At 43.8% G+C, this 26,746-nt stretch overlaps 1 protein-coding gene across 1 annotated transcript in view; it reads right to left on the bottom strand.

Annotated features, from left to right (window-relative positions):
• Positions 1-26,746, bottom strand: part of SPTLC3 (serine palmitoyltransferase long chain base subunit 3) — a 120,459-nt gene that overhangs the window by 31,417 nt on the left and 62,296 nt on the right. Inside the window, exons 5-7 of the mRNA XM_034764137.1 lie at positions 24,208-24,332; positions 22,861-22,954; positions 11,947-12,052 (exon numbers count right to left, since the gene is read on the bottom strand). Coding sequence (XP_034620028.1) covers positions 11,947-12,052; positions 22,861-22,954; positions 24,208-24,332 — 325 coding nt within the window. The remainder of the gene's footprint in view (positions 1-11,946; positions 12,053-22,860; positions 22,955-24,207; positions 24,333-26,746) is intronic.

The raw sequence follows: 26,746 nt of genomic DNA, 5'->3' as shown, positions 1-26,746 counted from the left end.
CCGGACATGTCCAGCTTTTTGGGATTTCCACCTGGACGGGGATTTGAGGCCCAAAAAGCTGGACATGTCCGGGAAAATCCGGACGTATGGTAACCCTAATTGTGCCTCATGGGCCCAGCGTGCATGGGGCCTGTGCAGATTACACTATTCGTTTAGGATGGCGCAGACTGCTCCTCCTCACTCAACTGGTCTTTTCCTCTGTGAGGTAATGCGGAGGAAGTGGGTGAGGCCTTGATTCTGCTTCCTTCCTGTTCCTTTTGGGGCAGTGTGTGCCTCAGGAGAGCACAGGGACTGCAGCAGTGACAGAGGCCCTCATTTCGGCTGCGCAATGTAGTTGGGGAAGCAATCTGTGCACCCCAGTTTCCTGCCTCCCTCTTGGGGCGTTGCCACCAGAATCTGGCTCCAAATTAATCTACGAAGCTGAACAATGAGTGCATGCTGTCACTGTCAGGGAAACAGGATTGGGTACAGAAGTCCGACATTGCTGTCTTAGTGCCTCAAACCCAGCCCAACTGGAATTTGTCAGAGTTCAGACCTGGCCTGGTGGAGTTTTGTATGGTCCTTTTGGCCTATAACTTCTGAAGCTGTTTTCCCTCACACGGTACTCTGTCTGCAGCCCTCCGCTGTTCGCTCTGCAGTGCATCGTAGGGCCAGCCTCCCGCACAAAAATGACCGTGACCTGTTCACAATACTGATGTCCCCTGACCTAGTTACAACAGTTCAGATCTGTACTGCAGACAGGATCTTAACTGCGTTCTGGGCCAGGGCTGAAGTGTCGGTTACATACAAGGTTTTAGCTTTGCTGCATAACTTGGTCACAACATGATTACGTCCCAGTTGCTCTACAATGCCAATCAAGTTTTAACGAGGCCACGAGACAAAAGTGTTGGAAAGAGGTCCCCTGGCAAGGTTTGTACAGGACACAAATGATGTAGTTTCGGAATCACTGAGTTTAGGTCCTGATTCAAATCCCATCATAGTTAATGGGATTCTTTCCATTGGCTTCCATGAGCTTTGGAGACTGGGAGATGGAAGAGACATATCACCGTAGGTCAACTAAATCTTCTCTGTCTGGCAATGCAGGTTTACTCTATACAGCACACTGACAGCATTTTATCCAGTTTCATTTTAGAATTCTCGGGCAACTGGGCTTCTATCATTTTTCTCAGTAGAGTGAGGCCTTTTCCATAGCCTTATTCATTGCACTGTCAAGAAGATTGATTTTACTGATATTCAGACAGCCATTTCCCCTTCTTAATTTCATCACACAACTCCTAGATATGCCAGCATGTAATACCCTTCCAATCTCTGCAGATTTACTCTAACCCTTCCAGTATTTGAAGACTTATCATATCCCTTTCTTCAGTCATTGCTCAGATTACATATAAATCTTTCCTTATAAGTCAATCCCTTTGGCCCCTTGATCATGTCTGTCATGGGTCTTTAAACTCCTTTCCTCTGATCTGATATACAACTAGATACACACGCTGTATTCGTGTTGATCTTGATCTTCCAAAATACACACATTAAATCTTAATCTTTGCTTTTAGCATTATTTTCTTTGGTAAACTTTGTCACAGTGCGGCATTTAGGAGACTTGACACAGACTTCTCTAGTTTGTGGTTTACAGCAACAGTTTAAAAAGTCAAATAAATTACAGTGTTTTGAAATGTTAGGAAGCAGCCATTGATTGATTAACCCCTTTTTGTTGGTCTCTGGCCAGTGACGTAAAATGTTACCCCTTTGGACAAAGGGGCTGGCAATCACCTAATAGCAGGATATAAAAAATTGCCTTAATAGGCTGCCTAGAGTACTGGCACTGAATCGCAAAAAAACCTCAAGTATACATGAAAATGCACTGGACAGTATCCAAGCGATCAGAGAAATATGACCACGTCAAATTAAAATGAAAATGGAAAAAAGTTTGATGAAAAACTATCGGTTTTGACCATTGTATGTTGCCCCTCAATTGTTGCCTTGGGCCTTGGCCCATCTGACTCATAAGTAAATATGTTACTAGGTAGCACAAATCTACCAGAAACTGAGCAAGAATGCAGTAATTGACTGATCCTGAACTGAAAACAGTAGAAGCCAAGGAAAACACTAGCTAGAATTTAGATAATAGAGACATGATTTAGCAAGTCAATTTAATTTCTGCCATGGACCCTGCCAAAACTTGTTCATGCTTTTGTACTGAGGATTGATGGCCATGTGGTCTCTCTCAGCTTGGACTGAATATGGAATAAATTTACTCTCAAACTAGTCCAAGTTAAAAGCCAGCGTTCATTAATAGTTATATTTACCTGTGCTGAGATTTCCTTTTCTGAATGTTAAATAAATTTTAAAAAACTGAAATGTTTTCTCACTGTTTATTTGACACCCAGCTTGGGTCCTTTATAAGCTGTGGGCCAAATTCTGCATTTACTTATCCCCATGCAAACTCAGTGGGCTATGATTCTGAAACACCAAACACCACGGTGGCTCGTAGTAGTTCTTTTCAACTTTTGCCAGTTTGGTAAGTCAAGGTTCATGTGCAATGTTGCTGAGTAGGATAACTCTTTCACATACCCTTAACATACCAGTGAGCTTGCAGGAGTGAAAATGAAGGCAGAATTTTACCCTTAATGTTGATCTCATCAGTGTCGTATATTGCCATCTTAAAAAAAAAAAAAAAGTGGAACGTTACATCCATGCAAAAAGATGCCAAGCCAAACTTGTAAATCAAGATACTTTAACTTGCATTATGGATCTGACCAAGTGATTTTAATTCTATATAATAGTTATCAATGATGCTCCATTTCTTTAGAAACCCATTTAAGAAAGCAGCATATGACCTGACCAAGAAGGATACTTTAAAGAATTCTCCCCTCCTCCTCACTACTCTGTGTAAGAATGCTAATTTACCAACTGTCAAAACTAAAAAGAACTAAATCTAGCCTACTCAGGTAGTGGAAAGTCTTGCTGCTACTTCAAAATCAGAGTCCAAGAAAGGGAAGGGTCAGAAGGAGAGAAAACATCAGCTCAAGCACATATAAAATGAAGAATTCGAGAATGTCTTCCCTCACCCTTCCTTTTATGTTTAAAATGTTATTACCAATATACTGGATTGGTTTTGGTCTGCTAATCTGTACCTAGCAATATTGAATATATGGAGGTTACTTCCCTGTAACTGGAGGTTCTTTGAGATGTGTGGTCCCTATCTGTATTCCACGTGGGGGGACGCATGCACACCATGAGTCTGAATCTAAAGGTTTTTAGTAAACAGTATCCATTGGTCTGCACAAGCACAGTTGTTCTCCTTGTGCTCCTCGTACAAAAGGGCAGTGCGGGCCAATACTGCTCCAATTCCTATATTACCAGGAATCCGTTCATGATTGGCAGCAGAGGGGATGGAGGGCGGATAGTGAAATGTAGATAGGGAACACACATCTCAAAGAACCTCCAATTACAGGTAAGTAACCTCCATTTCTTCTTTGAGTGATGGTCCTTATGTATAGTTCACACATGGGAGATTAGTAAACTGTAGTCAAACAAGAGATATGTGTGAGGATGCAGATGGTACGGATGTCTGTAGTCTTGCCATCCCCACAGCTGCATCTGCAGTAGACGTCTGCACCAATGCATAGCGTCATGTAAAGGCATGTATGGATTTCTAGGTAGCCGCGCCGTATATATCTGTAAGGGTATGTCTTACAGAGATGCTACAGAAGTTGAGGGGAATGTGAGCTAATTGGTAACAAAGGATGATGCAGCTTGGTATCCATTTACAGAGTCTCTGAGCAGACAGAGCTTGACCTCTTGATCACTCTGCTACGGGGATGAAACGTTTAGGAGTTTTTCTGATGGTTTTGCTTTCTAGATAAAATGTCTAGAACAGTGGTTCCCAAACTTGTTCCACCGCTTGGGCAGGGAAAGCCCCTGGTGGGCCGGGCCGGTTTGTTTACCTGCCGCATCTGCGGGTTCGGCCGATCGTGGCTCCCAGTGGCTGCGGTTTGCTGCTCCAGGCCAATAGGAGCTGCAGGAAGTGGCGCGGGCCGAGGGATGTACTGGCCGCCGCTTCCAGCAGCTCCCATTGGCCTGGAGCAGCGAACCGCGGCCACTGGGAGCCACGATTGGCCGAACCCACGGACGCGGAAGGTAAACAAACCGGTCCAGCCCACCAGGGGCTTTCCCTGCACAAGCGGCAGAACAAGTTTGGGAACCACTGGTCTAGAAAGTTAAGCTGTCCCTTCTCATCAGAGGTATGAGTTTTTGGAAAAAATACTCGGAAGTGAATGGTTTGATGCATGTGAAACTCCAAAATTATTTTGGGAATGGATTTTGGGTGGAGGCAAAGAAAGACCTTCTCTTTATGAAAGATGGTATATGCCATGAGTGCTCTCAGCTTGCTCACCCTCCTGGGATAGAGAGTAGGAAGGCAACTTTATCGAGAGATGGAACATAGAACCGGTTACTAATGGTTCAGAAGGAGGTTTGGTGAGAAGTGAAAAGATGAGATTGAGACCCCATTGTGATGTTGGTCTCACCACTGGTGGGGAAGTTTTAACAAGTCCTTTTAGGAATCTATTCATCACAGGATGAGTAAAGCTAGTATGGTTCTCAACTGGTGCTGATTGCTGCAAGATCGATCCATATGGAACTGATTGAGAGGCCCAATGTCTAAGGGCAAGGAGGTATTCTAGAATAACAAGAATCCTAGAGGACTCTGGAGATAACTAGTATTGTCATGACCAAAAGGAGAAATGCTTCCATTTGGCCAAGTAGCATCTCCCTTCCTGCTTTGAGAATGGAGTGAACTGCCACTGAATACATGTGCTCTATGTCAGATGCCCAACCAAATACCAGGCCTGCAGTTGTAGTGGTCCTGGGTTGGGGAGTGCCTGATTGTACATTGTGTTGCGACAGGAGATCCGGAAATAGGTGGATGCTGGGGCGGGGGGGGGGGGGGAGATAGAGGGAAGGTTGAAATCCACAGGAGTTCCCAGAACTGTCTCTGCTAGTTGGGTGTGGTGAGGATGACCTGAGCCCTGTTGTGACAGATCTCTTGCAGAATTTGTGGTATTAGTAGGGTGGGAGGTTAGGCACACCTGAAGTGGTTTGTGAAGGTAGCAACCGGGCATTGCCCTTCAGACCACGGCCATAGCTGCTCTGGAGCAGTATAGGGGTAGTTTCTTGTTCCCTTGCAAGGCAAAGAGATCCCAAGATGGTGTTCCCCACTCAGTGAAGATCTCATTCAGAACAGAATTGCAATTCTCCCATTCATGGCCCATGGAAAACTGTCTGTTGAGACCGTCTGCTAGGGAGTTGTGTGCACTTGGTAGTTACATTGCTGAGAGGATTATGCGGTTTCTAATACACCAGGATGACTGTCTCTACACTGGGGGGAGGGAGGAGATTTTGTTCCCACCCTTTCCCCCATTTGTTTATGTAGAAGACAGCTGTCATACTGTCTGACATAACCTGGGTACGTCTGGATTGGAAGAGTGGAAGGAATGCATTGCGGGCCCAATAGACTGCCCTTAATTCCAGTAAATTGATATGGATTCTGGCCTCCCCAGGGGTCCAGGTGCCTTGTGCAGTGTGATTGTCAATATGGGCTCCCCAACTTAAGACAGAAGCATCTGTGATGATAGTTGCCTCAGGTGTGTGTCTTTGAGGAAAGGAACTCCCACTTGAACTTTCTCTGGATTTATCCACCAGGCAAGAGAGGCCATAACTTTGGCTGGAATTGCTACTCTAGCACTGAGGTTATCTTTGGTGAGTAAATGGACTGAAGTCGGGCTTGTAAGCAGTAGAGAAGCCTGACGAATGGTGTTACGTGGCTGCATAAGGCCATATGGCTTAGGAGGGAAAGACAGGTTCTGACCATAGTCTGAGATGTGAGGGTGATCTGTTTTATCAAATCACCCCTGGTATGGAAGCTTTCCAACAGGAAATAGGCCCTTGCTGTAGTCAAGTCCAGAGTCGCACCTATGAAATCTATGGACCTCGTGAGAGTCAATGTAGACTTTTTGTGGCTGACACAGATTCCCAGGGAAGATAGTAGCTGGAGCAGGAATAGGGTCACCAACTGGAATTCCCCGCTGGATCTGCCTGTCTGGAGCCAGTCATCAAGATATGAAAAGACAATAAACCTGTGTCTTCTCATCCAAGACATTACCATTGAAAGGACTTTTGTAGAGACTCTGAGTGCCATAGCTAGTCCAAATGGGAGCACTCTGAATTGGAAGTGGTTTTTCCCAATGAGGAATACAAGGATTTTTCAGTGGATCAGGTGAATGTCTATGTGAAAGTAAGCATCTTTCATGTCGAGGGCCACGAACCATGTGCCCCCTGTTCCAAAAAGGGAATTATTGATGCTAATGTGACCATATGGAATTTTACTTTTTGGAAGAATACATTTCGTTGGTGTAAATCATGAATTTGTCTCCAACCACCAGACTTCTTGGGGACCAAGACATATGGGAGTAGAATCCCTTCCCTTGATGTTAGTGTGGCATCCATTCTATGGCTTCTTTCTGGAAGGAGAGACTTTACCTTTTGGTGAAGAACCTCCTTGTGAGAGTGGGTTCCTGAGAATGGGCCAGGGAGGGGTATTGTAGCGGAGAGATGAAATAAACTCGATCATGTAGCCATGGTGGATGATCTCTAGTACCCATTTGTTTGTTGTTATTGCCCCCCAGTTGTGAGCAAAGTGCGTAAGGCAGCAAACAGAGTTTCGGGGGGCAATAAGGCATGGCATCAATGTTGATATGCATTCCTTCAGCATACCATCCAAAGAACCCCTTGGACAGTGGGTGGGGTGGGGTGGCCATCGCAGAGGTGGACGAAGCCATGTGTCTGGGTCTTTGCATACTGCCTTTTGTGTGATGGTTCATAAAGGCACTGGCAATTGAATGCTTGAGGTGAAGGTCTGGGCCTGTAGGTTTGCTTCTGATGTTTCCTCTTCAGGGCGGGGGTGTAAATGCCCAGTGATTGGAGGGTTGTCCTCGAGTATTTAAGAGAGTGTAGAAACAGTCTTTTCAGTAAAGAGTTTAGACACAAAGGGAAGTTCCTTAATGGTTTTCTGGTCTCCCCTGGAGGACCCCAGAGATTGCAGCCACAATTCGTGCCATGTGACTATAGCTGTGGCAATGGCTCTAGAAAGGCAGTGTCAGATGCTTCTACTGCCACTTGAAGTGATGTATTGGCCATCAGCCCACCTTCATCAATGAGGGCTTGGGACTGAGCCCTGTCTTCCTACGGAAGTTTGTCTTTAAAGTTTAGACATTTTGAATAATTCAAGAAATCCTATTTTGCTAACAGCACCTAGTAGTTAGCAACTCTGAAGTGGACACTAGCTGATGAAAATATTTTCCTGCCCAAAAGGTGGAGGCATTTAGTCCCCTTGTCAGTTGGGGTAGTCGTAGGGTGCTGTGTCCTGGACCTTTCTGTAGCTGCTTGCGCCATGAAAGTGTTGGGTACTGGATGAGTGAATAAAAGCTCTGCTCCTTTAGCTAGCACAAAATATCATTTTTCAACCCTCTTCAAGATAGGGGCACAGGAGGCAGGGGTATACCACATGGATCTGGCAGGTTCCAAAATGACCTGATTGATTGGCCTTTCTAGGGTGACCCATCCAGAGGGCTGGGTGATATCCCAATAGACTATGCTGCGTGTCCTGGACCTCCTCAACAGGTATCTGAAGCTCAGTGGCTACCCTCTATGACAGCTCCTGGTACTGCTTGTGGTCACTGGGCAAGGAAGGGGATGATGGAGCAACTGCCTCCTCAGGTGAAGAGAATGATACACCCATCTGAACTGGCAGAACCAGTGGATCCAGCTCAGCTTCTTCCTCCACAAACTTGGATGGAGCTGGTTATTACTTGTTGGGAGAGGAGGGTCGGTCGGTGTGATTCTTGCACAGATCCAGTACGTTTGTTAAGCAGCTCCCATTAGGCTAGTAAGAAGGATTGACTGATGGGAGAAGTCCCCAAGACATAGGGTACTAACGGTCCCCTGAATAGCCATAACCTGAAGGAAGTGGATGGTTCCAAAACCTCCTGTGGGTTCTGTCTGGGCTTGTTTCCGTTGGGTGTGGTGGGAGAAAGAGACTTGTCTGGAGCCTCAGATTTGTTTGACAAAATAATAGATTCCTGCTCTACTGGCGGTGCCATCTGTACCAGTGGGAGGATGCTCCGAGCTGTGGATGCAGTAGGGGGTGAGCCTCTTCTTCTCAAGGTGATTTTTTCGGGCATAGGGATGTCTCTAAGGAGGACTGGGCCTGGGAGGAATATTCTACTGTGAGGTAAAGATTTTGGTTCTTCCTGCTGTTTGGGGAGCCTCTGAGGAGGGGACTGGCAGATGCAGGGCCCCCAACGGGGTTTTTGGAGAATGCCACGTGGAGTGAGCTGGAACCATTGAATGAGGTCCCAGCGTGGGGCTCTCAGACAGGCCTGGTGGGTACTGATCTTATGGTCTGGTGAATGGAGCTGGAACCAGTACTGTTGGATCATTTTTCCTTTGCCTTCTTGAATGTCAGGTTTATGTGGAACTAACTCCTTGTGACCCATGTGTGAGGACTCACATGACTTGGACCAAGATGGGTAGAGATCCTTTTTCTTAGAGGCCGATCTGGACGAGAATCTATCCTTATGCCTATATGGTCATGTCCCCTACTCTCATGAGAGAGTTTCTCATGCTTAAGAGTTTTAGCCTCTACTCCAGAGTGCATGCTTGGAGAGGTGCTGCTCGCAGTCTGAGGGGGTCTCCCCCCAGCCTGGATCCGAATGAGGCCTCATGACCTGCTCCATGAGGTGCTTCAGCAGGTGGAGCGCTTGTCTTTCACTAGTTTGGAGAGGGAAGGAACAGGGCTGCCCAGAGGATTCAGGGGGCCTGGGGTTTTCGGCGGCAGGGATCCTTCCGCTCTAGGTCTTCAGGGCACTTCAGTGGCGGGTCCCGGAGCGAGTGAAGGACCCGCCGCCGAATTGCCGCTGAAGATCCAGAGCAGAAGAAGCCCTCGCCACCACATTGCCGCCAAAGACCCGGAGCATAAGAAGCAGCAGCTCCGGGTCTTCGGCAGCGGGTCCTTCACTCGATCCGGGTGTGTTCGGCGGCACTGAAGGACCTGCCGACAAAAACTCTCATGGGGGTCCCTGAAAACTCTTGTGGGGGCCCTCTACAGGGTCTGGGGCAAATTACCCCACTTGCCCCCGCACCCCCCGGGTGGCCCTGGGAAGGAACAGCAGATAATGCCTTTGGTGAGGTGATAAAGGGCATGCTGGTGGTCTTTTGCTGATGGAGAAGGAACAGGGGCAGGAGACACAACTCTCTTGGGACCCTTGGCATAGTTCCTCTCTACACGGAGAAGCTTCCTTGGGCAGGGAGAACTAAGCTCACTATACTAATTATAAAACAACACTATACTAAACTAAAAAAAAAAAATTACTAAAACTATTTACAAATTGTTTTACTGATATTAAAATAGGAAGATTGAAGCGGACACAGAATTTTTATTCAGGCCATGAGGTGGTAAGAAGAGATGTTGGTTTGCCCTGGCCTTTATATCCTTACTTCAGAGCATGAGGAGAACAACCGCACATGTGCGGACCAATGGACCAGGCTTACAAAAGTTCTCTAGACTCAGGTACGTGTGCATACTCTTGACCATCACTCAAGAAGAACCAGTCCTTCATGGACAGGTCAGCTCTCATCCAATATTGCATCTAGCCAGTTATGCAATGATCTATCGTGGTGGCAATGCAGTAGGGGTTCCTTCTCGAGCCAGTACAGAATTGGTTTGCCATCTGAAGCATGAGCTTCGATTTCTTATTTGCCTACCTCACAAGTATACAATAAAGATTTTAAAACTAGCTAATGTTTGGACTACTTTCTGATGAGATGCTATAAGAAAGCTAGGTATTAGTAGTACTTTTATTGTATGCTTTTTGCTTGCACAGATACGAAGGCTATTAGTGGAAATAAATGGTTCAGCACTTAAAACAAAAAACAAGAGATCCCAGGTACAGTATTTGACTCCATGTCCTCTTATGCAGACTTTCTTTGACAAACACTTAGCAGGCGCCACACTCAGGTTAGGATTTTTAGTGGAGACTAAGGGAGATAGGTGCCCAAATCCCACTGAAAGTCAGCGGCTGTTGGGTGTCTAACTCCTGTAGGCCGCTTTGAAAATCCACCCCTGCAAAGAATTGAAGCTTTTGAATCAAACTCTCTCTCTGAAGTTTTACATGCTGTGATTGTGCATAACAAGAGAAAGACACATGGCTCTTCTGCTTTCTTCAAGAAGAAAATTCTCTGTGAATACTAGCTGCAGATCTAAGGAAAACTAATGCCCAGTGTCCCATTAAATGGGAGATTGATTAAGTGACAAATGCCAGAGCAAGTTGACATTATGGGTCTGTGCAACTGCTCACTTTAACCAATGCATCCATGACACAAAAGTACCTTCACTTTCCCTGGTTGGTGCACATCCAAAGTAAAGGATTTAAAAACTGAACAAAGTAGAGCAGCTAAAGGGTTTTCTGTAGGCCATGTGACTGCTAGGAGTATTTGTCATTAAAATGTTGGTGGTCCTCTTAATTTCTGCATGATCAAAGTCCTTAAAACTTAACTTTCTTTTAGCCACACAGAGCTATGTTTATTTGCAGCTTTGCTCTGTTTATTCTGGCTAACGGGAGATATTCAGCATGCTTTGGATCAGTGGGTCTGCTGTTCAACTGTTCAGTCCTGAGTGACTGGTGTTTAGATGAGGGCTGACTTGTTCTCTGCAGCAGCTGGCACAAGTTATGCCAAAAGAACATGCTGATGACTATGAAGTTATGACGACATGAAAAAAGAAAAGGCATCATTATTAGAGCTGTGCAAGCAACTGATATTTTTTTTTTGTTGGTTTGCTTGTGATCCGAAAAATCAAAAAAAATCATTTTGGGTCAACTTGAAACTGATTTTTTCAGAAGTTCTGGCAAAATGAAAGGTCAAAAAATTTGTTTCAAGGTGTTTTGGCATTTTTAACTGTTTTTTTTTCTAAAAAATAAACGCAAATCAACTCCCTTGTAAATCTAGCCAGAAAAAGCAAAACATTTCATTTCAGAAATGGCATAATGAACCATTTTAATATTTCTAATTTTTTTCCTCTTTTTTTCCCCACGGAAACAATTTGCCCAAATTGACACAAATTTGTGAAATGTGGCGGTCAACCTGAATCTGCATTTTTCAGTGAAAAATTTCTCGGCCAAATTTTTTGGCCTAGCTCTAATCCTAATGAAAAAAATATCTTGCTCAGGATGACTAGCGTTAATTATTCAAAAACCATAAATTGCTGCCACTCAGCGTGGCTGTATTTCAGTGATGGATACTGTGATCCTTGTGTGTAACTTTCAATACTGGTTTGTAAATCACTTTGACATCCTTTGGGCTGAAAGGATGCTATATAAAAAACGGGCATACAAAATGTATACAGTGCCAGTACCTTTTTTCAATTCATCAACGCGTAACAGAGAACTCTGGAAAGCTGTTCCGTTTAATCACCCTGAGGCAGATTGTGAGCTGTTGTAAACTGTCACAGCTCCGTTGACTTACGTGAAGCTACAACAATTACACCAGCTGAAGATCTGCCCTTTGCATTTAAATAACATACTCCATCCCAAAGGAAAGTGCTTTGCAAACCAATATTCAAAATCACACACAGGGACCACACTGGAGTTGCTTCTATTTATACTAGGGCTTAGACTGACCTTCAGGATTTATATATAAAACACTGAAATGTCTTTACTGCCTTATTACAGTTAATATTGCAGACCAACAATTTTTAGCAAGACCACTGAAGATCCTACTTGAGCTGTGAAGCAATTAAAAAAATACACTGAATTTCTCAGGCAATCTCAGTGTTACGCCTATTAAATTCCTTTATAATACAAAGTACTCACACATTTGGAAGTGCCTACATACCTGTAAATGCCCTCTACTAGGATGAGAATTTTTTTCCATGCTCTGCGACTTCGAGGCTGCCCATATGCTATTGCATCCCTCAGTAATTTCTCTAGGCTCTGCATGTCTTTATTTAAAAATAAAAGAAAGGAAGAAAACAAAATATTAACATAAGGGGCTTTAAGAGGAAGTTTTAAGTTCTTTCTGGCCACTATTTTTTTTTAATAAGAAATCGACAGAGAAATGTCTCCTAAATGCACACTTCTGTTGTACAAAGGCTACAGGCCTAAATATTTGATTTAATTTACCTGAATTTAATCTTGTGATAATATGATCAGAAGAGCTTTCTGCAACTATGCACCTCAACGGGGAAAAACTTTTCCTTTAACCATTAGAAACTCTCAGCTTCTCTATTTAAAAATAAAACGGAAACACTTTTGTCAGCTCCTGATTTTAACTGTCTATAATTCTTTAGTTGCACTGAAGAAATGCACAGCATCCTGAGTGTCACAGGGGGGAGATTTTCAAATGAGTCTAAGGGATTTAAGAGCACAAGCCCTACTGAAATTCAATGACACATGAAAATTTTCCCCTACAAGTGCAAGCTTGTTGTCATAAAATCTATGGGCCAGATCCTTAATTAGTATAAATCACCTTAGCTTCCTTGACGTCTATGGAGGACATTGACGGACACAAACTGAGGATCTAGTGCTATAGTTTTCTGATTATTACAATTAGGGACAAAAGAGGAGATTAAGTAGACAGATTATAATTTGTATGTATTTTGCTTCCCTCCATCAGCACCTTCCCCTTTCACTAAGGGAACGTCTACACTTACAGTGCTGCCACTGACTGAGGCTCTATGCTAATGAAAAAGAGCTCTTCCGTGAGCATAAAAACCCACCCCCGTGAGCGGCAGAAGCTATGTTGGCAGGAGAAGCTCTCCTGCTGACTTAGCGCTGTGCATACTAGCACTTATGCCGGCATCACTTATGTCTCTCATGGGGTGGAATATTCACACCCGAGTGACATAAATTTTGCCGACATACGCGGTAGTGTAGTCACAGCCTTAGACTCCAAATCTGAGGAGAATTGAAGCAATTACATAAATTTAAGACACAAAAGTCACCACAATGGCAATACACTTGTAACAAAAAACGTTAAGAGTGTTATATACAATAATTCAGGCGACAGGATCGTGACGAGAAATAAGTTTTAGAAGAGTAAATAGTATCGTGGTCACAACCTGCTGTGTTTAACACAGTCATTAAAAACAGACTGGTAACAAAACAGAATCGCTGAAAAGTTATTTCATTATGATCACCACAGGCAAATGCCACAGAACTTTGTTTATTTCATTTGAAATTCATTTAGCAGAATAGAGACTCGGTAAGCCTACTTCAGTTAAGCGGCTTTGGGTAAGTTCCATGCATAATATCAGCAAATGCTTGGATCTTGATGCATGAAACAGCAAGAAGAGGAATCTTGTCCTTTACAAGAAAGGTGGGGAGTGGGAAAAGACTAACGAGAGAGAAAATATGCAAATGGATACAAATGCCCTGAAGGGACTCTGCTTCTTAGCCAAAAAGACAATGTTTGGCATTGATGAGGCTTTCCTTTGAAAGAAGCCTGAAGTAGTGTTAGAAACTTTGTTGCTCCCTCAGGCATTGGTTATGGACAATACGAAGCCAATTAGATACTTTTTAAAAAGTGGAATGGCAAGTACAAAAGAAAAAGAAAAGAATGTACAAAGATTAGGGCAGTACCAAAATTTGGCTCCTAATTGAGAATGTGTAAAAATAGATGATACAGGGTCTTGAAACTTTAGTTATTAGTCATCGGAGGTAACATACAGAGTATAGGGGGATGTTAGTATTTTGATATTGGATAGCACATAACACATACAGTCGGCAATATCCCCAATGGGGGGGTACAAGGTGGACGAATCAGGGTATAGTCAGCAAGCAGTGAGGGTACATCACTCATACAGGAATTACAGGCAGTCATAGGTATAAGTAAGTGGGCCGAGTAATGAGGATAGGAGGACCCTCATATGGTCGAGTTCAGTTCGATTCGGTGGGTTCAGGGTTCAGGGGATAAGGTCCAACAGAGGAAGTCTTCAGGTCTCTTCCTCATTGGGTGCGTGAAGTCATGCCGGCTCACTCTCAGTATTGGTGGTGGCCGGTGATGTGATCTGTATAAATGTCCCGGGACCACCGGATAGTGTCTGAGACCATTAGAGTCGCATGAGCCGTTTTGGATGAAACCTCTTTGAAGCTGATTACTTCCTGCAGTTTGTGAGAACCTGGAAGTACACATTCCAAAATGCCTCAAGACAGTACCCTGCATGGCATTTGGAAATGTGCAGTCCCAATTTCCCGACTGCTGCCAGAACTAGGATCGAGCTGGTGGTGGAGACATGAGGGATGGGTCTGTATCTACTTCATTTGGCTGAACCCTTTTCTCTACCACTCTACTGTGGTTTAGACGTGGGTCCATATTCCTGGATCAGATCACCTTCGAGTTTGGGTGGGAAATTCGATTTCAGATTGTGAACTGGGATCTGAAATGAATTTCATAGGTGGCCTTTACCACTAAGAAAGGGGTCAACCAGAATGTTAGATCTGAACACCTTTGAATTTGGGTGTTTGAAACACAGAGCTAGATCTGAATTCTGCAATTCAGGCTCAATGCTCTGTCTCACGTTCACCAAGCATTCTGGAGTGCTTGAAGCCCATGAGCACAATCCAATTTGCAGTGCCTTAGAATTCAGTGACCATTGTAGAAGCAGTGGGTGGCACTAGAGCATTAGGGCCCTGTACTCTCCATTAAAGTGATTTGATAGTTTGACACCCATGAAAACAGTCCTGTGTGTCCGTGTTTGCAGGCTGGTGGCTGGGAGAAGACAATGATACCTTACAAACACTACTGGCATGTTTTGTATTCACTAATTCCACATTTTCTGCAATAAAACTTGAATGCAGTGTTATTCTTTTAGCATTACGACATCTAATCTTGATCTTTATATTTCTAAGAAAATACAACCCTTCCACTTTATGAAGATGCACTTCAGTCAATACCAACATATTTTAAACTATGCAGAGTAAATGAACCGTGTTTGTGCACCTTGTCCTTACACCGGGTTAGACTGTGGACCTTACTCAGTACTTTACTCCATGAGTAGTCCCGTTGACTTGATAGCATAAGGTATTATCCAGCATCACTAACTATATCCCGCTTTAGCCCTTAGCAAAAAGTAGGTGCTTCCTCATGAACTCTTATGTATACTGAGCTGAGTGGTTTGTCAATTTATAAGGTATGATTCACTTATTATAAATGGCAACTTTTTTTTATTTGGCTGTTCAAGAGGAGTTGGAGAATACAAATTACATTCTGAATGTAGCTGTACCATTAGTACCCTCTTTTGCCACTACAAAAGATCTCCGTGGGTCCCCTCAATGCAGCCAATCACTGGCTGTATTTGCTGCCCTCTAAATGGAGGTTAGAGATAATACAAGGTTCTTCAACAGAAAGAGCAAGAGGTTAATGAAACAAATTGACACAATGTTAGGAGAGGAGTAGGAGTCAGATGGATCCCGGAAAAGATTATTCAGCCCTCCAGCCTTCGCTTTTGCAAGCCCCAAAGAAAATTAATTGCTTCACTTAAAAACTACACCTTTCATTAGTCAGTGGTGGTTAGAAAAGGCAGGACAATAAAATAATACTCCAACAATAAGAGGAACTGTTGCTAGTGCAACCTGATGTTAGTTTCTCAGGAACATTCCTGTCCTACCACTTTGAACCAATATGTTGTCCCATCTGCAAAGCCCAGGGCATCTGTATAGACAGAATACATCTGCTACTGCAAATATTCAAGGAAGAAACAAACCTGGTGTTTCCCTTTGTGGATTTGTGGCTCTGTCTCTGGGCACTGGCCATTTCACTACCATGTCTCCAACATGACCAATCCCTCCTTCCAACCTTTCTAGCATGATTCCAGTACAATGCTGCTCCATGGCACAAAGAAGGATTGCAGTCTCCCTCCATGGAATATCCCTTGGCTTGCATTCTAACACAGCAAAACTAGGTTATCTCGAGTCTTTTGAAGGTCTTTCATACCAGTGGAGGGAGTTCCAAATTTGCCACTTAGGGTGCAGGCAAATTGTGGTAACGATCGCTCACCTGGCTGAGTTCTGAGATTGTGATTGTTGCCCCGTGGGGAAAAATGCAAGGTAGACAGAACAGTTGTCCACTAGATGGCAATCAAGTAAATAAATTCTCCTGCTGTTTCTAAACTGATTTGCTTAGCAGCTATTCAAAGCACACATTTGCAGCCCCACCAGAACAGCCAAGTGCTTTGAATATTTAGTAAGTGGAAGTTCTTCTTTTTGCATTCTGCCTTATCCTATATCCAAACAAACCAAATCATTTAAGCTGAGCGGGGAGCAAAGCCTTTCTCAAGGCTGGTGTCCGACTACCATTAGCATTTATGAGGTAAAAGGACTCCAAGGAAGTGGGGCTAATAGAATATGTAACTGGCTGCATGACATCAGCCTGACAATAAGGGGGGAGATTTTCAAAGACACAGAGGGGAACTTAGGCACCTAATTCTCAATGAAAATTAATGTGGGTTGGCCTGATGCCTCTTTGTGCCTTTGAAAATCTCCCCCAGAGTCTATAGGTTCTTTCGGCTTAGGAACCTACACTGTTAAACTGGACTAGTGCTGGAATCTGTCTTCGGAAAAGGCCGTTTGCCCAAGCTCGTGAGCTGGAGTTAAGGTTGGAAGGTCTAGTTATCCTAACACCCACGGGATCCGAGGGGGAGTGTGGAGAAGAGGGTTAGCAATCACTTGGGTGTGTCAGCACTAGTGAAGAGGTAGATTTCAGAATTAGGGGAGAATCTTTCTAAACCCTTGATTCTGCCAACCCTCACACACGTGCTCAACTTTGCTCAACACATGCGAGTAATCCTGCTCAAGTCAAAGTTAAGCACTAGTGTAAATGCTTGCAGAATCAGGGCTTAATCTATGTACCCCACACCTGTCACTGCGGTTGTAAGTCTATTTCATAGCGTGGGAGGTGGTGAAGAAAAAAAGCATTTAGTTGCCCTGTATTTTAGAATGTTTGTTTATTGCATTATAGCATTGAAGGAGCTTATGTTTTAATCATCTTACGCCTGCAAGCCTTTAACCCATAAAGGTGTTACATATGCAAATGAACTTAATTTCCCCCTTTCCCCCCTTCCTCTGCATCTCTTTAGGACATGGTAATCCAGAATGGGGGGGGGAAGTCTAATACTGCCGCCTTCAAAAAACAGAACAGTTGCCACACTGACTCTGGTTCCCCACACTGATCCATGCTAAAGTTGATATGCGCTTTGGGTGCACGAGGTTGGAACGTTTTAGAGATCAGGGCCTTTTGGGGGCATGTGCCCACCCCTACGGCCTCACCTGTGGATGTGTAAAATTTTTGTTAGTATCAACTATAATAACTCTGGATATTCTTGTTATCCACTGCAATGGAACATGTCCCCCTCAACTTTTCATTACCTGGTTGATACACTGGGGCTACTGCTGGTGGGCTAGTAGTACTGGTAAGAACCCAGATAAAGACAAGGCTCCATCCAATGGTTTCTGGAGATTTTAACAAAGCCCTGGCTGGGATTATTTAGTTGGGGTTGGTCCTGCTTTGAATAGGGGGTTGGACTAGATGACTTCCTGAGGTCTCTTCCAACCCTAATATTCTATGATTCTATGCTCAGTTAAACCTGCTATAGGGCTGGACCAGAGGGACCACCAGAGGGTCTAGGATAGACAAGTTGCGTGTATGTCTGTCTGAAAATAAGTCTGTAAATTAAAATATAATATTGAGGGGGAAAGGCTTGTGTAGCATCAGCCAAAAGTTTGCAAGTTGTCCACACATGTCTTGTGAAGCATTTTCATCCAGCTAGATTTGGAGTCTCTCTCCCCCTCTCTCTCTTGCAGTGACATTTAGATTTCACTTTGCCAGAATTACTCCATCTGAGTTTTGAAAGCATTTTATACTTCTTTATTTGTGGAATTAGAGGGAAACGATGGATTTGTCAAAAGACAGGATTTTTTGGATGCCTTCTACTATTTTACTTGGGGGAGGAGGGAGATCAACGTCCTAGCTTGCTGCCCTATTTGTACAATGCTAATCTTGATGGATAGGGTGGTTACCGAACACACCTTGCACATGTTTTCCCTATAGTAATTCAGGAAATATGTGGCCCAGAAAACTTTTTGTTGATTCATGAAAGTGTAGTGTAAGTTTCCCCCTCATTTTGATAACCATTTCCAGCTGCCAACAAAAACATAACAGCAACATACTATTCGCACCTTGCCCTTCTCTCCAATGTATCTTGTATACACGTACAATCAAAGAAGTCAGAGTGAAAGTAAATGAGATCTAAACAGTTTAATCAAGGCTGTTACGCTCCACGTAAAAGGAGAATGAACTAGACAGTGGGGAGCAGTCACTTTCTCCAACCTTCCTCATTCACACATAGGCATGCTTTGAAAATGTCATTCACAAGGCTGCCAACCAATTTGGTTTTGTTCTGGCAGCAAACAATACAGAAAGAATGTTTTCGTCACTAGTTGAGTATTATGTGGCAGTGGCACAAAGGTCTTTGACTTTTCATACTATGTTTACAATGCTGTAATACCAGGTTAAACACTATGCTGCTGTAAACTGGCGCAGCGACAGTGGAACGGTGCCAGTTTATATCAGCAAAGAATTTGACTCCATTCTCATGTTTAATAAGTGACTTTTTTAGAGTGCCGTATTACAACCCATTGCTGTTTGCCTTCCTGGCTGACCTTATCTTTAGAACTCTCACAACTTCATAGCTGGATTCAATTCTACTCTTTGACCCTTGGCTTCCATGAATGGAGTATTGTTCCAGCTATTCAGCAGAAGGTCCTTGACATGGTGACATCCTCCAACTGAAGGCAACTACCAGACCCCTTTCAGAGAGCTGTTTGCTCCCCTCATCAGCCATGACACAAACTAGTTCCCATTCCCTGCAGGTAATGAGTATCACCTACCTCCTGCTGAGGTTGTGGGAAAGTGATTTTTTTTTTTTTTTAAAAGGACAAAAACACTTTACAATTTTAGAGTCAAATTAATGCTCATTAAATGCTCTGCACCGGATGCAGAGTTTTCTTATTATCCACAGGGCTGATACAGCACAGGGAAGCTTCCCCATCCACCCAGCAACGTGACTTGGATAACAGGTAGATCAGTTGACCTATTTCCACTAAGTGTGAGAATGAAAGCACAAGTCTAACATTTGGGTTACGTCTGGCCAATGAGCTTAGCAGTTCAAACATCAAGGCCCTGACCCCTCAAAGCACTTAAACATGTGAATAACTGTAAACAAATGAGTGGTCTTATTAAAGTCAATCGGACTATTCATATACTTAAAGCTATGCACCTGCTTAAGTGCTTTGCAGTATTGAAGCGGAAGGCTGGTATGTCTAGACAAACTGGAACAATAGGTTCAAATTTCTGAAAAAGGCTAAGTGTTTGAGGCAGTTAAATGAAGAACCATTTAGATTACTAAAGGCTTGTCTATACTTAAAATATTATAGCGCCACAACTGAGCTGCTGTAGCGGTTCAGTGTAGACACTACCTACGCCAAAGGGAGGGCTTCTCCCATCAGTGTAGGTAATCCACCTCCCAAGAGGTGGTAGTTAGGTAGACTGAAGAATTCTTCCGTGGACCTACCACTGTCTACACTGGGGGTTAGGTCTGTATATCTACATCTCTCAGGGGTGTGGATTTTTTATACCCCTGAGAGACATAGCTAAACCGATGTAAATTCCTAGTGTAGACTAGTATAGTGTGGATCTTTTGGGCAAGCCATTCCCTGTATACACATTACAAATGTAAGGATGTTGGAGTAGCCAGCTACAATGCTACTGTCCTCTGACACAGTCCATTTTGCAACGTAAATAGCACCTAAATATATTTTTTAACTGATGTCAAAGCCCTGGACATGCTGTTTTTAAAATTCACTTAAGTCCCATTTACAAAGCAAACCACAACTTGCTACAAGACAACTGCATCCAAAATGGGTTTACAGTGTAGACGGGGCCGTCACAAAGGGGATTCTGTCTGTCCTGCTGGATGTGTGCCAGTTAGCTGCCACGCTGTCCAGCCGTGCTGCATTTCGGTAATGTGTCACACGTACAGCGCTGGAAGCCACTTGGGATCTTTTAGGATGAAAAAGTATTCCATACGTGTAAAACTATTCTTAATAGTTATTGGATGAGGAAAGTGAGTTGGTAGGTAGGTTCTGGATTTGATTTATGAAATCTGTTTATAAGAACTCTCCAAAATAGCAGCTTTATAGCAAGGGTATTTATCTATATGGCTTCCTATACGGGGTGGGTTGGGGGTTGAAGATCAGAAACTTAAAGTATACAGAGTTTTACAAAATGTTCATACCGTTTCACAATGAAAAGGGTTCTCTAGGTATACTTTATGTTAAAGTCCAGGCAGAATGGGGTTAACTCAGAAACGATATATAATGCTCCAAAAGGTTCCCACTGTTTCATAATGATAAGCGTTGTCTTACTGTAATTCTGGTTAAGGTGATAAGGCTCAAAATGGTTAAACTAGTCAGCTTTTACATAAAACTAGACTGGCTTTGGCAAATCAAATCCCTAATCTAGGGAACAATGGGTTACATAGAAAGAATCTGATGAGCTTCCAGTGGTGTTTGCTGAGGTGCTTAAGGGAATTACCTAATTTTCCATCTGCAGTTTGGTGTTTGTGGAACTAGTTAGCTATTGCTGTTAATTTTGCTCCACATTCTTTACAGAGAATATCAGCTCTGATTTATCATTTACCCTAACAGCAGGCTGATTAGATGTTAGTTCACTGGGGGAAAGGAGGAGAACGTGTATGATGGCTCTTTGACAAGTGATCAGGCGGGGAAGGGGTATTAATTTATCAACATATGGGTCAAAAATCAATGTGACGTCTTCAACATTCTTTTAGGAACTGTAATCTGAATCACATTCCCTGAATGGATATCTTCTTTCAAGTGCTATGGGAAATAGCACAAAATAATCAGGGGGTGAATGTGGAGATGGTGTTGGTGGGGGAGTTGAGAGCCCTTGGGTTTTGGTTGTTAGAGGTCATCCTTCAAAATGTCATGCAGCAAAAAAAGTGTGACTGGGATAAGTTACTGAGTGGAGCACAGTGCAATCTAAGGAAGAGATCAGAGATCAAGAGAGACACAAGTATAGAAATACTGCCTAGTATGTCTAAATCTCTAAGGTCGGATCACTGAATGTTAGAAAGCGCATCACATTGTAAATTTATAAATAGTTACTTTTGTAAAAATGTTTTGAATCAGGCTTATTCATAAATGGTGCTTAATGAGGTTATGGAATTGCTTCTTGGCCAATTAAAATGATGCTAATAATGATACTGTATCTTATAATTATAGTGCACCTTTCATCATATGTTTTTATAAACATATACATAATTAATGACTTCACTCACCTCTGGGATGGGGTAACGTAGTAAATGGTTACACAGTACCTGTACATGGCATGATACAGAACAGTGGAGAATAGCAACTGAAATTGAAGGGAGTATTTAGGTAGACAATATGCAGTGACCATGCTATAATCTTTACAGCAGGGGTTTGCAAGTATAGCAAGTACCACCAATGCCACAGTGTCAGCAGCATTAATTAAGTAAAAGGCAATGTTGTCAATGTTTTAAAAGGCCAAGTAACGGGATGACTGGCCCTTTAAGGGGAGATGGGTCCAGCCCCATCTGTGACACACTTAACTCACCTGCCCAGGTGGAGAAAATGAGCTAAGTCATCTGACAGGCAAGGCATGTAGGGGAGAAATACAACAGAAGCCTATGGACAGCCAAAGAGAGAGAAGAAAAGACCCAGGCAGAAAGCCCAGGGAGTTGATGCTCAACAGAAAGCAGGGAGAGGTTGAAATGCGCAGAAGGACCGCATGAACTGCTCCACACAGAAAGGCTCTCCCTAGCTCCTACGCAGAAGGCCTGGGGATGCACGCCTACAGGGAGCAGAAGCTAGCTAGAGTGTGGCGGGCAAGTCTGCTAGAGCAAAATCTCAGCAGGGAAGGGATAGGCCTAAGAACCCTACACCAAAGACTGTGAGCCAGCTAGGATGTTGGATGGGAGTTCTTCTGTTTCCTTGTGAACTTTGTTAATAAATCTAGGACACAAGAAGGGGTGTTACTTGACACATGAAAGCCTATGTTGAAGTTACTGGGGAATGGCTAGCCTGAAGCCATACCAGTAGGTGGTGCTGGTACAGACCGCTATGCAACAACAGCGTTATAATGTAGAATTAGTATCAGTCTTGTCCTAAAATCCTATTTTGGTGAAGTCAGTATGAGGGCCGATGCTTATATCCCAGCTTTCTGAATACTTGAAAAAACCTGCCAGAAATTTAGGGTGGGGTTTCCAAAAGTGCTCTGCATTAGCTTAACTCTGCTCTCACTGACTTCAGTGGTAACAGAGTTAGGCCAGTGCTGAGCGCTTCTGAAACACCTTAGTCTTTTGTACTGATTTTCTGTTGCAATTGTAAATAAATGTTTCTAGCACCGTACAGAATCTCAGTAACACACCAAGCCAAAAGGGTGGTTCTGGTAAGAAATATTTTTGAAAATTAAGCTCCGACATGGCTAACCAGGGCACTGGTCATGGTCATGGTCTTTTATCAACTGCAAACTGTCATTGTATGCATTTCATTTTTCTCTCTCCAAAACCAGAAATCATATATAGCTTTGAGAGCCTAATCCCCCGCCCCTTATAAAATATTCTCAAATAGGTGATGGCAAAACTTGTATAAACAGTTCTGTCTGGTTGGAACATCTCTGCCACCAAACATCTCCAGCATCAATACTCACTGTTGTGTTTGAAGATTCTAATGGTAGCACCGGAAAGTCTTGCACCAAGAACAAGAGATGTGTGGTTCAACTCATCACTTAAAATGAGGCAACCCTGTGGAGGAGGATCACAATAAATATCCACATAAACCTTTGGCATATTCACAAGTTAATGCGAGTGGATAGATCACAGATGACCAACCAAACTGCAGTGCTTAAATGTGAATTGGAAAATTTCTTAAGTCTGGGGGTATTTGGAACCAATATTCTGCTTCAGGGACATATATGTAAGTAGCCAGCGGTGAATTACCCTGGTGGAGGGGATGCATGTGCGCCCACAGTGGGATCCACACTGACATGTACTTGAAGAAGACTACTAGAGATTCTGCTCCTTCCTTCCCATACAGTACCTTTGAGTATCCCAAAACTGCAACATGAAGCTCAGATTCTACAAATAAGGAACATCATTTCCCCATCATTGTGTCCCTGCACTGTACCCCAAATTTCCCTTCACTAGACTATTGGAGAAAGTTTTTTTTAAATGATATCAATCTCAATAACATATATTTTTCACAAATATGACTGTTATTTTATCCTAGGACATAGTTCTCTCCCTTCTCAGGTGCTCCAGGCACTTTGCTTTCAACCTCATGCTTCACAAGGCCCTTAGCATTAATGTTCAAACATACACTACACTCTGGGATATCAACAATCAGCTCCAAGAAGGATGCAATCTGTTTCACAATCATGTCTAACTCAAGTGAGGTTAGAAATTTCCCCAACTACCAGCCCAAACATACTGTGGTTCATCACGCCATTGTTGGACCAACCTTCTGTAAGATAGTCTACACTTTGTGCTTGTGTTTATTGACAGCTTTCTTGCAACGTTGGTTTCAGATTTATGTAATATCAATACTGATCCTCTCACAAAACATTTCTCATTTCCCAAAACCTAGCCCAATTCTCATCTCAGATCAGTTTTATGCTGGTGTGGCTCCACCAACGTCAATGGATTTACACCTAAGTAAGCAGGAGGAGAATCCGTTCCACTATTTAATTCTTACAACAGCTCTCTGAGATGGGAGGCAAAAACTATTAACATTTTAGAGAAGGGTAAATGGAGGGAAAGAGGCTAAGTACTTACACTGGTACTTAAATACAAGGGTGGTAAGTGTCTTAGCAACACACAGGAGTGACTGACAGAGAGCGTGATGAAATGGTGAACCCGAGGTGAAGAAGAGCATCAGTGTCAGAACTCAGAAGTTCCTGGTATCTAATCTTGTGTTCAGACCAAGCCTCACCATTTATTGTGCGTTTGAAGTAGTGTAACTGTAGGCAAAACAATTAGCTGGCAATAGTCATACTCACCTTCCCAACCAGTGATGGAATATTCATAGAGTTAGTAGCAAAGCCCATGCCAAACACCATAGCTGCTTCCACATCAAGAAAACGGGCCACCAGGTTCTCTAGTTCTATGTGTTTGTCAAGGTTACCTGGATTAAGAATTACAAGGCATTTTAACATCTCATTACACTATAAAATGTATATAATTCAAAAGGAAGGAAGGATAGAAAGCAAGAAAGATCTGGAAATATGCAGTTAATTTACATGGATGCTTCAGATCTGACAAAGATTTTCCATTTATATCTTGCACACCTGAGACAAAATGTAAAACAGAAGGATTCAGATGAATTATAATTCGGCCAAGGAGGTGAGCGACATCTATTGTTAAAGTAGCACAACACTTTTTTCGACAGCGTCCTATTTTCACATTCTAATAACTTTCTGAAATGTTCACCTCTTAGTCTTTATATTTTCCATGCTGACTTTTTTTTTTTTTTTTTTTTAAATAATCACCTTCAGAAAGAAAATTGTCCTTATTTTTGAGTTTTGGTAAAACGGGAAACAAATGGACAACACCCTCCCCCACTTTTCCCACTATGTAAAAAAAGAGGGGGTAATCATTACCATGCTTTGGTAGAGAGGGATGAAGAAAAATGTTTTTTTCTTTTTGCATTTTAAAAGCTGTGAAGCAGCAAAAACCTCTTCTGCCACTAATATTTAACTGAATAGCAGAGAACTCACCCCTTCACAATCCATTCATCTCAATCAGGTGTGAAAGGTCTGGTAGCCGGAAAACAGCCTTTATTATTATTTTGTATTTGTATAAGGGTAGTGCCTCTAGAGATCCCAATCCAATATCAGGGCCCAACTGTGCTAAGTGCTGTACAAACAAATAAAAATGAACGTTTCTGCTCCAGGCTTAGGATGACCCAGTTGAAAATGGACCCTGGTGTCTCCAGGCAGCGCCACCGACCAGGCCGTTAAAAGTCCGGTTGGTGGTGCTGCAGAGCTAAGGCAGGCTAGTTCCTACCTGTCCCGGCGCTGCACTGTGCCCTGGAAGTGGCCAGCAGCTCCAGCTCTTAGTTGGAGGGGGGAGGGGAACAGGGCTCCGCACGCTGCCCCTGCCTTGAGCACCAGCTTCACACTCCCCGTGGTCGGGAACCGTGGACAATGGAAGCTGTGGAGGCGGTGCCTGCGGGCTAGAGCAGTGCGCAGAGCTGCCTGCCGCGCCTCCGCCTAGGTGCTGGACCTTCTGGCCACTTCTGGGGTGCAGCGCCGAGTCAGGACAGGTTGGAAGCCTGCCTTAGCCCCCCTGCCCCTGCTGTACCTCTGACCAGGAGCTGCCAGCGGTAATCCCGCGCCCCAACCCCAAGACCCAACCTGCTGCCCCAGCCCTAAGCCACCACCAAACCCAGAGCCCCCTCCTGCACCCTAAGACCCTCATCCCCCGCCCCACCCTAGAGCCCACACCTCCAGACAGAGCCCTTACCCCCTCTGCACCCCAATCCCCTTCCTCAACCCACAGCCCCCTCCCTCACCCTGAACCCCTCATCCCCAGCCCCACTCCAGAGCCCGTACTCCCAACCGGAGCTCTCACCCCCTCCCACACCCCAATCTGCTGCCCCAGTCCGAAGCCCCCTCCCACACCCTGAACCCCTCATTCTAGCCCCACCCCGGAGCCTGCACCCCAAGTTAGAGCCCTCATCCCCTCCCAGCCCATTGAAAGTGAGTGAGGGTGGGGGACAGCGAGTTATCGAGGGAGGGGGAATGTAGTGGCCTTGGGGAAGGGGCGGGAAAGGGGGTGTGGCCTCAGGGAAGGGTCGGGGCTAAGGTTTTCGGTTTTGTGCAATTAGAAAGTTGGCAACCGTACTCCTGTGGTAGTGTTCTGTAGGCACCATGGCAGAGATAAGCCTTAAGCAGCAATTTGATGGAGGAAGGGAAGTATTTTTGTGGGTTTTGACAGCGTTTTCTCCAGGATATGGTTAGGGAGCATAGGATAAAGTGTGACAATACCGAAGGAACAAGTGGACCTATGCGTGATAATGGCTCGTGTCACCAGCAGAGCAGAGGCAGAGTTGGTGTCATGACAGAAGAGTAGGTCTGGTAGGTGAGGCAGAGCTAAATGATGAAGGGAACTGAAGGTGAAGACAAGAAGCTTTTGTTTGATCTGATGGAGACAGGTGAACAAATGGAGGGATAATGAGAGCGGTGAGCCAGAAAGGTGATCTTACCTGTCATAATTAAAAACCAACCATAAAATGGCCTCATTATGGTCCCAGCAGCAATTATAACTCAGCTGGTTGTACTGAGGTGGTGTTTTCTATTCCTGTTTTTCTGTTCACATATATACAGTAGCTTAAAGGAACATCATCAACTTAAAAAAAATGCATATCTGCTGAAAAAAATTGTATGCCCATCTTTCCCAATCTGGTCAGTTGTCCTAACAGTAGTTCTTGCAGGTATGTTTTTGTCACTCTTAGATCAACAGAAAAGGGCAGCATCTCTGGTATTTCTTTAACCTGTCTTTGCTGACTTTGCTAGGATGATAGACTGAACAATTTGA

Source organism: Trachemys scripta, chromosome 3 (assembly GCF_013100865.1).
Source record: "Trachemys scripta elegans isolate TJP31775 chromosome 3, CAS_Tse_1.0, whole genome shotgun sequence".
Classification (NCBI taxonomy): Eukaryota; Metazoa; Chordata; order Testudines; family Emydidae; genus Trachemys; species Trachemys scripta.
This window is presented reverse-complemented; position numbering and strand designations above follow the sequence as displayed.